Raw genomic sequence first — 17,130 nt, 5'->3', positions numbered from 1 at the left:
TGGGGGGCCTTTCCCTCCAGCTGGCTTAAGAGATGAAGGCTCAGAAAAAGGCCTAAACTGGGGGGGTCTTCAGCTTCTGCCAAGGATCCCTCTCCTTTGCCCGAGGGAAAGAATTTGATTTTGAACTTTCTCTGATCACGGGCAAGTTGCTGAGGGGGTCTCATTGCTCGCTCAGTATTTCCCCAGGGCTCCAAGCCCCACATGGCTTTGCTGTCGTATTTCTGTTCAGCAACACACCTTGTGCAGATGCTTTTTTCTTGTTCCTTGGTGTGCTGTCCTTAGTGGAGAAAGAGAACACAACTCTTTGCATGACCTTAAAAATTCTGAGAAATCGAAGGTAGCTCTTATTGGTTGTGAACTGGGCTCTAATTGGTCTCTGCTCCACTTTGGTTGTGGTTTAATATCTTAAAAGTGGCTCTTCACCTCCTAGAAACCCCTCTCTAGTATTGTCAGGGTTGGGTCTCTGTCCTTGGCCTTCATTATTCTTCAACTTCAGTAGTAGGCCTGTCCTTGGTGGGCAGTTGTATCTTTAGTATTCATGTTGGTCTCCAATAAAGCTATGACTTTCTGGGCAGGTCAATTATTTTCTCTTAGATCCGTCTATATTCATCTTTGCCTGAGTATTACCTAATCGGTAGGTTATAAAAACAGAAATGTGCGGGAGAAAGGGAAGGCCTGTGTGACTCCAAGTAGAAGCCTTATGTCATTTAAGGATTGAGAGTGATCGGGGCTCTCAGATGAAATGCGTGTAGAATTGGGATTTCTTTAAAAGCTGTTCTGCAGTATGACCTATTACCTGTTGGACGCTGGGCTTGGCTGACTGACCTGCCTCCTCTGACCCTCTTTGTTTGTTGGTTGCAGTGTTACCGGCGGAGAGCTGTTTGAAGACATCGTGGCCAGAGAATACTACAGTGAAGCTGATGCCAGGTGAGTTGAGGACCCTATAGCTTAAGTGTGAGTCTTGGGCACCTTAGGGGGCCAGGCATTGTCGGGCCTCTTTGAATAGTCTTTAGGGAAGATCAGAAGAGCTCTTGTCTGGACAGAGACTCTGTGGAGCTGGACTTGGGTTGCGTTCTGTGGGCAACAGAAAAAGTTAAACATTCAACACTTCCTGATCAGTTTTTTTGCAAAGCTCTTACAAATCTCCTTTACTTCATCACCCCAGAGATAACCTTTTCTTGCAAGCATGCCGAAGGGGCCTCCCCACCCCCTTTCTTTCCTTTGACAAATTCTACTGTGTACAAGGCATCCTGGGGATGATCCAGAGATGGAGAAAACATAGTTTATGTCCCCAAGGAGTGTAAACGTCTGTGTTGACAATCCAGCCAGGAACCTTCTCGGGAGATTTCAACCTTCATCGCATTGTCTCTTGACCACCATGACCAGCCCCGATGAGGCTGCCCAGGCTGGGGGACCATTCCTCTGCCACAGCACTTAGCCCCCCGCCCTCCATGGAAGGAAGCCCTGGCAGCTCCTTTCTGTGACACAGCAGAATTCCTCCCACACCACAGCTCTGGGCTCTTGTTTGGCTTGCCTGCCCTGCTTCGGCTCCTCCCCTAGCCCCGAGTTTTCTCTGAGGGTGATGTCCTTACAACCTGGTTTTGATCATCCTGCCTGTAGCTTATCTGGCATATGTGGCAGTTCTAGCTCCCTCTGGAGAGTGGGGGAGTGCAGCTTCGTCACAAATTTCTTAACTCTGAGAGGCCAGTGTTTGCTGATCAACTTCAGATGCTTCAGGCTCAGGAAAAATTCTCAAGTGGGGAGATGAATTCCAGTGCCAGCAGGGGAGGACCAGGCTGTGGGGCGGGAGGAGGCGGTGATAGTTCAGGGAGCCTGCCGGGGAGGAGGGAGAGCTGGGGCGGGGGGGGGTGTGTGTGTGACTGTACCAGTGGGCTTGGCCTGGCTCTCTGGGACACTTCGCACTTTTGCCATTTTTGGCCAGAAGACTCTCCCTGCTAGCCTGGCTCTGTTCTAATTATACATTTCTGTGAAGACTCGCCTCTTCAGCTCAGTCTTAAAGTCTCTTTGGCCTACTCTTGGGCTGTGTCTTGTGAGGAGGTCTGTGTCTCAGCCTCCAGAAGCCTGGTAAAACCCTTTGGCTCTTGTGGAGGCCCCATCAACAGATGTTAAGGAAGGAGTAAGAAGTCTAGACCACTGGCCCAGCACCCCCAGACACTGCAAGCCTCCTCCACATACGTGGTAGTATCTGCTGGCTGAGGCTCCATTCTCTAGGCCGGGGTTTTTCAACCTTAGCAATACTGCCATTTGGTGCCAGATAATTTTTTGTTGTGAAGCCCCTTCCTGTGCACTGTAGAGGTTTAGAATCATCTCTGGCTTCTACCCACTAGATGCGGATAGCACCCAACCCCTCAGTCGTGACAACCAGAAATGTCTCCAAGGCATTGCCAAATGTCCCTTGGGAAGCAAAACTGTCTCCCAGTTTTCACTGCTGCTCTAGACTGTCAGCACTCCCTGCCAAGAGTTTGACTTCAAGTGGGGCAGGGTGGTTTGGAAGGTAGAAAGCCTGATTCAAGAATCAGCATGAATGTGACCCTGTCTTAGTTTGTCTTTTTCTATGCAAAAGCATGATCAGAAGTGCTCCTCAGGTGCCCTGTTTGGACCCCTCTTAAGCACATTGTTTCTTAAAGGTGTCTGTGTACTTGTTTTGTCTCCCCTACTAGGTGATAAACCTCAGAGTTGGTGCTGGGTCTTACTCATCATTACCGCCTGTGTGATACCAAGCCCAATGCCTGTAGGCCTCAACAAATGTTTCAATAAATATGAGTGCCCCGACCCCAAAACAACTTGGATTTAGTTGGACTCTCCTAAATCGCCACCACAACCCTCTTCTTGAAGAACAGAGTTACTATTGTGGGAAAGAGAAGAAAGGAAAGGATTGGACTGTTTCCCCTTCTCAGGAATCGGGAGTGTCCCCAGTCTCGTGGAAACACACTGCTTGTGTGGGGTCTTCACAGCCTCAGGAGGCCTGGTGGGCCCTGGCAGACCCTGTTCTTATTTGTCCTCTGCCATTATCTAGCAGGAGACCTTGTGCAAACCACTTAATCTGCCTGGGCCTCAGTTTCTTCTTTTGTAAAATAGGTTGAACTAGATGATGTCCGAAGTCCGAGGTTCTAACTCATCGTTCACCGAGTTTCTGTGAACCTGTGACCCAGAGTTCCATGGTGCTTTAGTCCACAGCGTCTGGTTGTGGATAAGGTGGTTTAATCATGCACAGACATGTCTTTTCCTTCTGCTTTTGCAGCCACTGTATACATCAGATTCTGGAGAGCGTTAACCACATCCACCAGCATGACATCGTCCACAGGGACCTGAAGGTACTACTCTCTGGCTCCCTCTTTGCCTCCAGCTGGTAAAGCGTTGGCGCCACCTGGTGCCAGATGGTGGTACTGGGAGGGCCCAGGGCCCACCCATACTCGGCTCCCTCTGGGCAGAAGAAGGGTGGGTGCCTCACAAGGTTCTCTCTTTTCCTTCTACAGCCTGAGAACCTGCTGCTGGCGAGTAAATGCAAGGGTGCCGCAGTCAAGCTGGCTGATTTTGGCCTAGCCATCGAAGTACAGGGCGAGCAGCAGGCTTGGTTTGGTAAGAGTGACCCTGTCTTCCTGGAATGCAGCCCCCGCCCTTCCTCCTCTTCCTGATCTGCCTTCCTCTTTCAGGACTAGAAGCCAGACCCTTAATGGTCCTGGCCTCCTCAGAGACCGGAGGAGAGGGAGGGTGCCAAGCTCCCCCTGGCCCTCCGTGACTCAATACAGTGAGTCTAGCTGTTGTCAGCACTGTATTCTTGCTGCCTCTGGGGAGGACTGGAAGTTCCTGGTAGGAACATGGACTTGCCCTCTGATGTATATTCCGGGCACTACAAGAACCCGAGCCTGTCATCTCTTACTGCCCGTGTGCTAAGAGCTTATGTAGCAAAAGCATCAGGAGTGAGAAGGGACATGGGGGAAAATTGCTGATATGGATTGAATGAGAGAGAAAGTGGGTTCAGTGTGCCTCTGCCCTCTCTTCTGCTACAGGTTTTGCTGGCACCCCAGGTTACTTGTCCCCTGAGGTCTTGAGAAAAGATCCCTATGGAAAACCTGTGGATATCTGGGCCTGCGGTAAGCCCATTCCACACTCTCAACTTTTCGGTGTTAGGGGCCCTTGACTTCAAGCAATGGCAAGAAAGAGGCATCGCCTGTTCCTTGCAGGTCCCACAAGTGTCTGGTATATGTGAAATCACGGTGTTTGCTCTAGTGCCCCTGGGATGGCTGTTCCCATCACACCTTCTACTGCATCCTTGAAGCCCACGCCTTAGAGGATGGGTTGTGCCTAAAGAAATCCCTCATGTGGCTTGGTATCATGGGGAGTGAGGCACAGCAGGAAGGGCTAGTGGCACCGCATTATTGGCTGGTATTCACGTCTATCTCTGACATGGCCCTTGACCTTCTGGGTGGCTCTGAGTCCTGTGTGGCTGTTTTCGGTTCCTCAGCAAAGTAGGTGACTGACCCCAGTGACTTGTGTTCTGTCTCGTAGGGGTCATCCTATATATCCTCCTCGTGGGATACCCTCCCTTCTGGGATGAGGATCAACACAAGCTGTATCAGCAGATCAAGGCCGGAGCCTATGATGTAAGGACTGCTTTGTTCGCACCCCTTGGCTCTGTCTGGGGTGGGGAGCGGGATGCAGGGAGGCTGATGGAGACTTTGAGGACCCAGGGATAGGCATACAGGTCTCAATTCTTGCCACCCACTGTCCCAGGGAGCAACTTTTTTTGCATAGCTATTCTTGGGAGCTGTAAAATCAGGGAGCCCACTGAAACCTTTGGGCGTGGAGGTATGGTATGCCGCATAACATAGGGACAAAAAGTCTGACGGCTCCCTCCACTGCGGTGGAGCCTTGGGTACATCGCTGAGCCACTGCTTCCTCCTAGTAGAGAGACAGGGTTGAACTCAGAAGTCTGTGTTGGAGCCCCCTTCCTGCTCTGATCTCATATTCTGGCATTCTCACCTTGATTGCTCTGTCTTCCTTACCCAGTCTTTAAGTTGACACAGGTTCTGGGATACCCCAGGGCTTCTCCAGATCTCTGCCATGCAGCCTTAGGTAGCACAGAGTATCCCAGTGATAGGAGTTTGATGACGACAGAGACTACCTTTCAAGGTTTGTGGGGCTCACAAATTTCATATTTCTCCTCCCCCTGTTCCTGCTTCTTAGTTTCCATCACCAGAGTGGGACACAGTGACTCCTGAAGCCAAAAACTTGATCAACCAGATGCTGACCATAAACCCTGCAAAACGTATCACAGCTGACCAGGCTCTCAAGCATCCATGGGTCTGCGTAAGTGTCTTCATCCAAGATCAAGGAGATCGGGGATGTCAGCCCTCAATATGCCCTTAATACTCTCCTTACCCTTTTTTTTTATGAGCAGAGAATAATAATTCTGGGCCCTGAGCAAGGATTCAGCAGAGAGGGAGGGGGACTGGGTGGGGCCCAGGAGGGATTCAGGGAGGCAGATAGGACTAACTGGCCTCTACGTGTCTCATACCCACTCATGGTCAGGTGTGATTTAGTTCTGATCTTGAACGAGGGCTTAGATTGACCTTTGCAGACTCTAGGTAGGTGATGATAGAAAGTAGCTGGCAGAACTCAAAGTGAACTGCCCAGTTTAATATGCATATTCAACTCTCATACAACTCTAAAGGAAATGTGGCCAAGACTCAACAAATAAACAAAGGGGCCTCTGAGCAATTAAAAAGAGCACCCTTAATGACTGAAGTTCAGTCATAAAGCTCACCCCAGGAGAGCCCTCTAGGCTATCAATGTGGGTCAACATACCCTATTTTCATATACAGTTCTATCAAGCTGAAATATCTGTTTTCAAGCAAAGAAGAAGGTCTACTACAGTTAGGCCTCCACTGACTACCATTGATGCATTTATTTGTTTGTTCTTTCCCCTGTTTACTGAATGCCTCTTGGGTGCTGGAGATACAAAGATGAATGAGGCATGGTCTCTTTCCCCAGATTATCTGAGCTCAGATTATCTGGAGAGAATAAGCACTCAGGCTACCACTCTACAATGTGACAAGTATGTAACAGAATCTAATTAGTGTGCAGGTGCTCCCACTGTCCCTAGTGGGCAGTGGGACTTCTGAGAGCTGCGTGGAGGTGGTGACCTCTGTCCTGGTTCTTGGCGGGTGACTAGGAATTCCCCAGGATGATAACCTGCAGACAGAGGTTAGCGTGGGATAGGGTGAGAGGCCATGGGGAATTGTGACGAGTTTAAAGAATGTTAGTAGTTTGGTGGTAGATGAAGATACTACAGGAATGCGAGAATGAAGCCCAAAAGACTCCATGACATATAAGTTTCTGCCTAAGGAGTTGGATTTTATTCTGAAAACACAGGGAACTATTTGAGAGTTTTAAAGAGGGAGTGAAATTTGCAATTAAGAAAGATCACTTTAGAAGCTGTGTAGAAAGTGGAATTGAGAAGAAGCTGGGGACAGAGAGCTCAGGAAACTGTCGTAATTGTCTAAGCAAAACCAGATAAGGTCTCAGCTAAGGGTAATGACAGGACAATGGATGGTGTGGCAAGAAGTGGACAAATTTGAGATATTTGGGAGATAGATAGAATCAAAAGACTTCAGTGACCCATTGGATTTGGGGAATGAAGGCGAGAGCGGTATCTGTGGGGACTGCCTGGTTTTGAGTTGGTAACTGAGTAGAAGTGTGTACCATTCACTGACCCAGAAGAAACCACGAGGAGGAGCCAGTTTGGGAGAATAGATGAATTTCATTTCATACATACTGAGTGTAGTGTCTGAGGACCTCGTTCTAGAGATTGGAAAATAAGTTAAAAATTAGAAATGCAGGCTGTAGTCACTTCTGTTTATGTGGTGTTCAGGTTGTAGAAGTCGATGAGATTACGTCTGTGTTGATGAAATCTTCCTGTGGGCTTGTATAAGAGAAGAAATGGCCACTAAACACCAGCATTTCATGACAGGGAGAGTTAGAAGAGCCAGATAGAGGCAGTGGAGTGAGAGAGACCGCACAGCCTGTTTTCAGGGAGGTGGAAGAGGGAATGGGGGTGAAGGGAGAAAGAAAGGGTACCATTTAGAGAAGATAGATGGGTTAGGGGAGTTTTAAAATTTTTAAGAGCCTGTTTAAGGAGAGGCTTGACTCTGAGGTACAGACTGCCGAGAAGACTATAGTCCAGAGTGAGGGGTTAAAAATATTGGCTGATTGAGGACGCAAGGGTTTGGATAGCAAAAAGAAAAAGGGCCTCCTGAGCCCAGGTCAAGGGATCCGCACTATACTTGAGACATGATGCAGCTGAGACCCAGGATTAGGTTGCAGGCGGGTGGAAATCAGCTTGAGGGTGGGAGTGCTGAAGTTGAAATTCTTTCTTGATGAGCTCTCCTTTCTCTTTGTGGAGAAGTTTACACTATGGAGGACGAGGTGAAATAAGAGAAAAGGTTGGGAGAGTTGTTTTGGGAACCAGGATAAGGGCCCGGGATGAGGGGAAGGATTGCAGGGTGGCCCCGTAGGGTTATGGGCACCAGGCTGCATGTCATAGGATTTATTTTTCTGGCAGGCTGGCCAAGACAGCAACAGCAAAGGGAGGGGTTGAGCAACTTATAATGGGCACTCAAGAATTAGGGAAATCTTATGTTCTGAGAATCATTTTTGTAGGCCCTATCCTCCACCATCCTATATATATCAATAGCCCCTGAGGACATTACTGTATTATGATACTACGTAATAATTTATGCTTGTATTGATGACCCTGAGTCATCAAGGAAATGTATATCATGTCCAGTGGCCTCTGTTTAAAGAGGAAGGAAATTAGTAGTCATACAGTGAAGAAAAATTCCCGTCCAAAATGATGACGAGAATTGCTGAATCAAGGATCAAGGTAAAGATCCTAACTTCCCAGATCACAGCTTTGTTTAGGACCTTGTTGGGGGTGTGTTGAGAGGAGCTCCTGGAAGGAATAAACGTTCTCGGTAGAGAGCAGGAACCCTGTGTTCTCACTCCCTGGAGTCTGGAACACAGTAGGTGCTCAGTAAACAGTTGCTGGAGGAGTGACTGCATGAGGATCCCAACACAAAGATACTTTCTCAGTCCTCGTTTTCCAAGGAAAATGAGAGTGCTCTCGGGCACCCTCCTCGAGCATCAGATATCGTTGGTGTTTTCATGTGCAGACTCTTGTCCTTACGTAACCTTGAGTTTTGGGTAGTGCCATTATTATTCTAAAAGCATTTTCATATCTCTGACCTCATTTTATCTTCGGAGAAATTCTGGGGTGGCTGAATGCACAGCCATCGGTCCTGGGACTATGATGAGGGGCAGAGGATCTGGCTGGGGGCTCATAGGCCTATCTGTCTGGCTTTTAGCAACGATCCACGGTGGCATCCATGATGCATCGCCAGGAGACTGTGGAGTGCTTGCGCAAGTTCAACGCCCGGAGAAAACTGAAGGTAAGTCTTGCCTTCTGGGCTGCCAGTGTCCTGAAATCATGCCTTTTGACAGTACACCCCCTACCACATCACAAAAGGAAGTTCCCCTCCTGACTGGAGCTGAGCTGTGAAGGTTGGACATGTTGGGGGCCCCAGAGACCTGACATCTTCAGGCTTTAGCCAGCAGTTGCCCTCTGCCGGAAACCTCGCAATACTTTTCCAGAGGCCGATTAAATTCACAGAACCCTCTTCTTTCCCCAGGGTGCCATCCTCACGACCATGCTTGTCTCCCGGAACTTTTCAGGTATGTTTTCCCAGCCATGCACTTTAATTCTGCCGAGGTGAGTGGGTCAGAACGGGGTGTTGCCATCCCAGTGCTGGGTGTCTCGGGCAACACGTCGACCAAGATGATGAGGATCCTGTTTGGAGGGGCTGCTGCTGCTAGGTCCTGTAACCTGAGATTCTAGGTGGGGGGAGGGGGGCCTTACTTGGGTTCAAATGTATGAGCTCTGTTCCCTAGGACCTTCCAAGGAGTAGCCTGCCCAGCCTCCCATTTACCTGGTCCCTGGGGATTCTTATTTAATTGTCTGAAGAACTCTCAGCACTTTAAGATTTTAGCCCATCTCTGTGGTGTTGGAGGATGTGCTGGGGAAAAGAAAGAGATGAGGTGTAGTGAATTTTCTCAGTCACCACCCGTAATTTGCACAATGAGGTGATCTCTACTTCATTGTGTCCACGTAGACATGACTAATAGAAATTATTCCAGATGTTTAAACCTTTTACAGTGAATGTGCTTAAAATGGTCTCTGTGATATTAGCTATAAAAGTGAAAAAATAGAGACTAGCAGGGTGGAGGGAAAGGAACTTGCTTAAATTTGCATGAGCATTTGGGAAAGTTGGGACTAATAATTTGTAAATCACACTTGATATTTCTTTTTAAGATGCAAGACATTCCACCGCCTCCCCACCCTCCACCTCCCCACCCCCGTCTCTATGGTTTGCCCTCAGTTGGGAAGCACAGTGGCTTTTTTATGAGAAAAAGATTAATGTCAGAATTTAACTGAAGACAAGTTCTCTTCTTGGCTTGCCTTTTCTCCTGGTCTTCCCTCCCCCTGACCCCCAGCACCACTGTTTTGGTTGAAGATCTCCCTTCTCATTCTCATAACAGTGCTTTCCTTCTGCACTGCTATAGAGAGGGGGTTGTGCAGGTGGCTCATGTAGACAGCCACTCTGGGCACAGGTTGTTCCCTTGAGCTTGCATCCCAGTGGGCTCGTCTGTGTTGGTTCCAGGTAACCTAAAGCCCTAGCTCTGGGGGAGCCACAGGTGAAGAGACATGGAAATTCATGAGCCTTAGCCTGAGCGAGAGCCCCGGGGCCCAGGAGGGTCAAGACTGGAGAGTGAGCAGGAGACTGTCCCACCTCAGGCCATCCCCTTGACCCTGGTGTGGGGCTCATTCTTGTGTTGTGGGTGCCCATGAGGGGAAGTCCTGGATTCACCTCCCACAAATGGGGACAGGAGGGTGCAGTTGGCTGCTTCTAACAAGGATGGAGCTGTGGTCCCACATCGTGCTTCTTGTCTTCTAATTACTTGCAGCTTCTACTTTCTTGGTTTAAGAGCCTTTCTTTAGGACACTCAAGGGCATTTATGTGCTGACCCTAGAAGCGTGATCTGTTCTCTCTCCAAGTGGAAGAAATGTGAAGACAGGTTACTAGGAAATCAATAGCATGTGCCCCATCCTATGGCCTCAGGCCCTGCAGCAACCTCTCCCCGTCCATTTCAGAAAATTGGTGTCGTGGTTTAAGGAAATCCGCCTCTCTGTTAGGACAAAGCGCCTTCACTAACCCCTAAAGAGCCTCCTGTCCTTGCTTTCCAGACCTCATCTGGCTTTTATGCTCACTTTTCCCTGGGTCAGAGGAGATTAAAAAAAAAAAAAAGAAAGAAAAGAAAATGCTGCAGGCATTCCAGGATGACCTGTATAATCAACAAGGAAGGTCACCTCTGTGTTTCTTTAGAAACAAAGCTAGGCTGTTTCCTGAGTTCATCCCGACAGGGGTGTAGCCATCCCAACGGGGGTGTAGCTTAGCCCTGGACTCTAGCAGGTTGGCTAATGGTGAAATCAGAGCTTCTAGAATGTATTGCTTCAACAGCCTTTGTTTTCTGTATGGGACCTTGTTTTGTAGGCATCCTTACCTTTGGAACACCATAAAATATGGGCTGAGAAAAGCTGCCTTTCCTGGCTCCCTGCCTTAAAGAGGGACAGCGACCTGTGTCTCTGAGGAGCTAGGGGACGTGGAGCATCAGTGAACTTAGCTGCATACGGGCCATGGACCCTCCCTGGGCTCTGAGTGCCAGTCTCTCTATTGTTTGGAGTGTGGCCAGGGGAAAGGGTTGCCCTCTGCCCTGGGCTGTCTGAAAACATCCTCATTTAGGTCCCCTATGGAGGAAGGCCTGAAAGTGGGGCTCAGTTTCCTCATGGCCTTAAGCGAAGGCTGAGCTACCTCAGAAAGGACACCGCATCTCACCAAGTTAGGCTTTTCTCTATAGACCCTCACTTGAGGTGGTCCCAGGACAGGTGCCGAAGCCGTTTCTATGAAGTAGAGCTGTGGTATTTCCTATGCCCTGTCAGAACCCCATCCTCTCAGGTCCCCAGACTGCTGCAGGGCTGGCTGCACCTGCTCCTCAGCCTGCCCCCAGCACCTTTGCTCCCCCAGCTCGGCTGGCTTGGCCACGCCGCCTGGACCCTGCTGTGCGTGGGCGGCCAGCGGGTTCCCGTGCCTCGCGCTGGGGCATGCTCGCTGCTGACTGGCCACCGTGGCTTTGCGGCAGCTCTGTGCACTGAGAGATTGTATCCCCTCAGTTGGCAGGCAGAGCTCCGCCCCCGCCTCGCCTGCCGCGAGCGCCGCCAGCCTGGCCGGGCAAGGTACGTGGCATGAGTCCTCCCCGACCGCCTGCCTCGGCTCCCTGCCACCCCACCAGGAGGGCCAGCATGCCAGGCCCACTCACCAGGGAGGCGAGTCCTATGCTTGCGGGCTGAGATGGGCATGCCGGACGGACCACCTAACTTGGCATCTGCGAGCGCATTGGTGTTACGGAGCCCCCTAACCAGCCATGCATGCTGGGCGCTTGCCAACTCTCAGGAGGCAATAGCCTGGGGACATGGAGCTGGGCAGCAGGAGGTTTTCCTCCAGAAAGCTCGAGCCTGGCCTGTCTATGAGGGCTGTGGCCCAAGGTGGGCCCACAGACAGCCCTGGGCGTGCTAGGACTAGGCTTCAACAGCACTGTTGGAGACTCCACAGAGGAAGCCACGCCCCTCAAAATTGTGAAGTCTGGCATTTCAGGCCTTCAGCTCTGAAAGGCTATAGAGTGCAGAAGCTGTGGAGACGGCGTCCCTGGGTTTGGATCCTAGCCCTGCCACAACTTGAGCAAGTCATGACAGCTCTCCCAGCCTTAGTTTTCTCATCTCTCCAATGGGGCTAATAAATAACATGGCTATAATTAAGATCATGTGTGTCAAAGACGCTCAACCCTGCCTATGCAAGACAGCTTGTAAAAAATCCCGGTGCCGGTACCCCACCCGACAAAATCAGAATCCGTAGGGCATGGGAAAGGCATAAGCCAAGTGACTCCAATGGGCAGTTGGAGTTGAGAACTCTGATGTATGTAAAGCACTTAACACAGTAGGCAGTCAGGCAGAACAGCAAATACATTTAAAAAAATAACTGTCAAATCACCGTAGCATGACTAGAGATAGAACCAAAGGCCATTTTGGAGGGTCAGAATTTTTGTGATGGAAGGACCCCTATTCTCACTGTAGAGAGATGGGACCCACTTGGGGTCCAGATGACCACCTTCAAAGCGAGGGTGACAGCAGCTAACACTTACTGAGTGCTTGCTCTGTGCCAAGCACTCTGCTTAGTGCTTTTCACTCATGATCCCATTGGATCCCCATCTGTCCCTATCCCCACTGTCTTGTGACCTAGGCCCTGTTTTATCCCATTTCATAGATAAAGAAACTGAGGTTCAGAGAGGTTAAGTAACCCACTCAAGGTCACACAGCTAGCAAGTGGTATAACCAAGATACAAACTCAGCGAAGTTCAGTAGATCAGATGGGCTGATTCCACCTCCCCGCACCTCCCAGGCTCTCCACCTACTGTCTGCTGCCTGAGGCCTTTATGGCCAGCAGGCATCACCAGCATTCTTGCACAGAGCTCATCAGCCTTGAGCATCACCCTGTGCTGGCTAGAATCTGTTTAATAAACTTGTTATTTTGCCCCATGCTTCTGCTCAGTAGGTCCAGAGAGTGGACTCTGAGGGAAGGGTGGCAGATAGGACCCGGTAAACCCGTTGAGGACCTGCCCAGTCAAAGCTTCAACCCCCTGGCAAAACCCTCCTGTAGGTGGTCCTGGTCTCTGTGTCTGTGCCTGTCTGTCCTCACGTCTGGTCTCCTTCGTGAACTGTGACACGCGTTTCTTGAGAACACTCAGGAGATGTCTTGCATCCTTCCAGCTTGGCTCTCCTGAGAATCTCCATCTAGGGGTGGAGCCCTGACCTTGCACCCGGGCCCTCTGCTTCCAGGCCTGGGTGGAAGCTGTCGAAGGCAGAGTTCCCAATGCCCCAAGCAGCTTCAGTACTGAATGTGGTTTCTCCTCCTAAGCACAGTGTATCCCCGTTTCTGCTGAGCCCTCTTCCACGGCAGAGGAGGTCCTGAGGTACCACCCTGAGGGTCTGACGCTGCTTGAGATGTCCTTCATGCTTTCGGGCTACCAGGAAGGGCTTTGCTTCCAGGGATGACAGGAGACTCCTGGCCCCTTTTTCAGACACAGCAGTCTCTTGCGGATCCAGCTGCCAGACTTCAGGTTGGAGAAAGGGTACAAAGCAGGAGACTTGATTTTCCTTTTTGTTTTCACAGCTGCCAAAAGCCTACTGAACAAGAAGTCGGACGGTGGTGTCAAGGTAGGTGTCGCCACCCCTTTAGCCTGAGACTGGCCTCTCCTAACAGTCACTATGAGAATTGTTGGTATCTTGTTCCTCCTTTCCCTAGGAACCTTCCTATCCTTGCGTTTCTGCTTTAAATCAGAAATTTTTGTGCTTAGAACAGCAGGTTCCACTGGCCTGAGGGGACAGGAGAGAGATGTGTTTCTCCTGACCCTAGCTGGATTGGAAAGACTCAGGGGAGGTGATCCAAATTACGGTTTACTAGAGCTGAATCCTGAACTTGACTTCCAGAGAGATGCTTCATTTCCAGGACTTGACTCTCTGGGTCTTTTAATCATTTGATTAATCTTTTTTTTTTTTTCCTTTTTAAAGCACAAACCCTTTTTAACAAATGAAAGCAAAGTTTGCCTGGTTGACTCAGGGTATAGGGCTTGGAACCTGAAGCCACTATCCTTTTGGTCTTTCCTTAGCTCCAAAGTGCTTCCAGAGCCTAGCTCTAATACCACTAAGTGAAAGTGTCTTAAACTTCCAAGGGGCATAGCCTCCTTAGAAACAGGTGAGAGACATGGTGTATCTCATAGCTCGAACCCATTTGGTGAGGGGGCTTTTCTTGTGGGATCAAGGCAAGAGAAGGCAACAGGGTCCTGCAGAGGCCAGCAGGAAGCCCTAGTGGGACTGGCTGGTTGGCCAAGGTAGAGGAGAGGTGGCTGGAGGTCCAAGGTGTTCTGTAACTGCTTTGGTGTTCTGTACTGAAGAGGAATTCATGCTATCTTGAAGCCTCCCAATTTACACTGTATAGAATTTCAAATCGTGAAATTATCCAAACCTGTAAATTCCAACACCAGTTTAAATTGGGCCTTTCCTCAGGCTCTTTTGTCCCTAGCTGAGATCCACACATGTGCCCCATTTCCTTCTCCCCACCCCCTCCTCTTTCTCTCTTTTTCTGCATGCCTGCTTCTGTGTACTTGTGCCCCAAGGAGGGGAGCTTGGGCTCCGCACACACCTGCTTACATGGAGCTGGGGTTGGCCGGCATCCCCCCCAGTTAACAGGAACATGAGCTAGATGGGTGGAGCCAAGTTATTAGGAAAAGGTGGCAGGTTTAATTGGAGAGAGAGTTTGCATATTTCTATCTGGGCAAGAAGCTAGAACCAGTCGATCTTTGCAAAGTATTTAATAGGCACCTATCAGGCCCGGTGCTGCACTCAGTTCTAGGGCCAGAGGTATAAGAGGTAATGCAGTATTTGTCTACCTTTAGGAGGTTGCAAGGTTAATTGAAGAGGAAAATGGACACACCCGGAATCAGCTAAGCACTGAATGGTATATGGTTCTGGACCCTACATGGGACGGTTCAGTCTAAGAAGCTTCTGGGGGAAAGCTTATTGGAGAAAGCTTAAAGGATGTAGGGAGACTGGAACCAAGTCAGTAATTGGAATGGGGATTGAAGGTGAGGAGACAGGGGAGGGAGACTCACCTTTTGTTTTTTTACTTTGCACATGTGTGTTTTCTTTAAAATGAGAGTGTGTTCTATAACTTAAAAACAAAAAAATATTTTTATGGGTTCTGTTATACATATGGATGTTTTCTGCCCCACTGGAACATGGGATGTGCAGTAGAGGGATCTCAAAAATACAACTGGATGGGTCTGGTTGAGCAGAGGAGTTGGAGGTTTGTATGTTAGACCACGGGAAACCCTGTAGGCCACTGAGCAGGGAAGCTACGGTAAGACCGATGGTTTCGAAAGATTTGGCTAAGGGTGTAAGAGTGACTAGAAAAGGGTGGGAACTAGACATGGAGGTATCAATTAGGATTTGTTGTAATCTGGGTGTAGGGTGAAGAAAAGGTGATTAGAAACAGAAACGGTTAATATTCAAAATACTTAACCACCAGAAGAGCATGGGCACCAAACAATCAGGATAGGTGCTGCCTGTGGGTAATTGGTCCAGCTGTACCCATGAATGCTGGGCTCTGACTACATATTAGCTTTGATTAGAGGCTTACCAAAGGAATCTCACCCTGGATATGGGGGATTCAAAAAGGATCCATCAAAGATAATGTCAAAGTTCCTTGAATGTTGAAAGAATTGGTGGCGCCTCTGCTAGAAATGGAGTAGTTGTGAAGGAATGCCCAGTGTGTGGGGGGAGAAACTTTGCTTTGACCACACGGAGACTGAGAGGCAGGTGGAGAGCTGGGTGGAGAGATTTTTCAAGGTGCTGGGAAATACCGTGTTTTCCCCCAAAATAAGACCGGGTCTTATATTAATTTTTGCTCCCAAAGATGCATTTTATTCATTTATTCATGTACAAAAATCTACATTTATTCAAATACAGTCATGTCTGGCTGACGATCTTAACTGGGGCTTATTTTGGGGTAGGGCTTACGTTATGAGCACCCTGAAAATCATACTAGGGCTTATTATCTGGTTAGGTCTTATTTTTGGGGAAACAGGGTACCTGGTGTAGCCCAGGGAGGAGGTCGGCCCTGGACTGCAGATGAGGACTCGCCTGAGTGAAGCACATGAGGCCACTCACTCAGCCAATTCGGTGCCTCAGGAGCTGCGAAGGCACTGACATAATCCACCCTGTAAGTGTTCACAGTGGGAGAGAGACAAGGAAACCACCAGTTCTGGTGCAGTCTGGTAAGACCTGTGAGGGCCGTGTGCTCAGGGCAGGTGCTGGGGATGCAAAGGGACGAGCATCTGAGCCAGAACAGGAGATTTTCCTGAAGGAGATGGCCCATGAACTGAGTTTGAAGGGTTGGTTGGATTTTGCCAGGTTAAGGAGAGGAGAGGAGGAGGAAGGCTATTCCAGGCAGAGAATAGCACGTGTGAAGATACACAAGTTTGAAACAGCACGATGATTGTGGAAACTTCAGGAGCTTCTGTATGGCTGAAGTTAAGAACGATTGCACAAAATAGGACCTGAAGTAAAGCAGTGATAGCTGAGATGGTAGTGAGAGGATGAATAAAGGAGCCATTAAGGAGCATGTTTCTAGTAGAACTTTCTAGATGCTGGCCCCAAGGAGGAGTGTCAGGGGCAGCCATGTAAGATTAGCCTAAGGAGCTAATTAAAAATATACAGATTCCAGGGTCCAATCTGAAATTCAGATTTAGGAAGCCTTGGGTGAGGCAGAATCTGAATTTTATTTTTTTTTTAAGATTTTATTGGGTAATTGGGGAAGGGGAACAGCCAAGTTGTTGTCCTTCAGTCTTAGTTGGGGAGGGCACAGCTAGCTCAGTTCCAAATCCATTTGCCATCCGGTCGCCTGTCGGCAACTTGCGGCCGCTCAGCTCAAGGTGCCATATTCAGTCTTAGTTGCAGGTGGGCCTAGTCCACCATCCCATGTGGGAGTTGAATTGGCAACCTTGTTGTTAAGAGCATACTCTCTAACCATTGAGCCATCCAGCTGCCCGGTGGCAGCTCAACTCAAGGTGCCGTGTTCAGCCTTAGTTGCTGGTGGGCATAGCCGACCATCCCAAGTGGGAGTTGAGCCAGCAGCCTTGTTGTTAGGAGCAAGTGCTCTCACCAGCTGAGCCATCCTGCCACCTGTTGGCAGCTCAGTGGCAGCTCAGCTTGGGCGCAGCTCACTGGCCCATGTGGGACTCCAATCAGTGACCCTGTTGCTCAGCGCTCGCACTCTTAACCAACGGAGCCACTCTGCCGACCCCAATGAGTTTGATTCTTGAGAAAATGACTTTGACTGTAGTGGTGGGACCAGTGGCTAAGATGCAAGATTTTAAGAAGAC

General features: G+C 49.4%; 1 protein-coding gene across 17 annotated transcripts in view; it reads left to right on the top strand.

Annotated features, from left to right (window-relative positions):
- The window catches only part of CAMK2G (calcium/calmodulin dependent protein kinase II gamma), a 52,972-nt gene that overhangs the window by 18,981 nt on the left and 16,861 nt on the right, over positions 1 to 17,130 (top strand). For 8 of the 17 annotated variants that reach the window (XM_019625985.1, XM_019625928.1, XM_019625953.1 and 5 more), the window contains exons 5-14: positions 862 to 927; positions 3,263 to 3,335; positions 3,498 to 3,600; positions 4,032 to 4,115; positions 4,531 to 4,625; positions 5,209 to 5,331; positions 8,388 to 8,471; positions 8,712 to 8,754; positions 11,309 to 11,371; positions 13,362 to 13,405. In XM_019625985.1, the coding sequence (XP_019481530.1) occupies positions 862 to 927; positions 3,263 to 3,335; positions 3,498 to 3,600; positions 4,032 to 4,115; positions 4,531 to 4,625; positions 5,209 to 5,331; positions 8,388 to 8,471; positions 8,712 to 8,754; positions 11,309 to 11,371; positions 13,362 to 13,405 (778 nt within the window). The remainder of the gene's footprint in view (positions 1 to 861; positions 928 to 3,262; positions 3,336 to 3,497; positions 3,601 to 4,031; positions 4,116 to 4,530; positions 4,626 to 5,208; positions 5,332 to 8,387; positions 8,472 to 8,711; positions 8,755 to 11,308; positions 11,372 to 13,361; positions 13,406 to 17,130) is intronic. The other 9 variants (XM_019625998.1, XM_019625963.1, XM_019625980.1 and 6 more) reach the window with 2 other exon arrangements.

Source organism: Hipposideros armiger, unplaced genomic scaffold, assembly GCF_001890085.2.
Source record: "Hipposideros armiger isolate ML-2016 unplaced genomic scaffold, ASM189008v1 scaffold_15, whole genome shotgun sequence".
Taxonomy (NCBI): domain Eukaryota; kingdom Metazoa; phylum Chordata; class Mammalia; order Chiroptera; family Hipposideridae; genus Hipposideros; species Hipposideros armiger.
The sequence above is the reverse complement of the archived record's forward strand: the minus strand, read 5'-3'. Positions and strand labels throughout refer to the sequence as shown.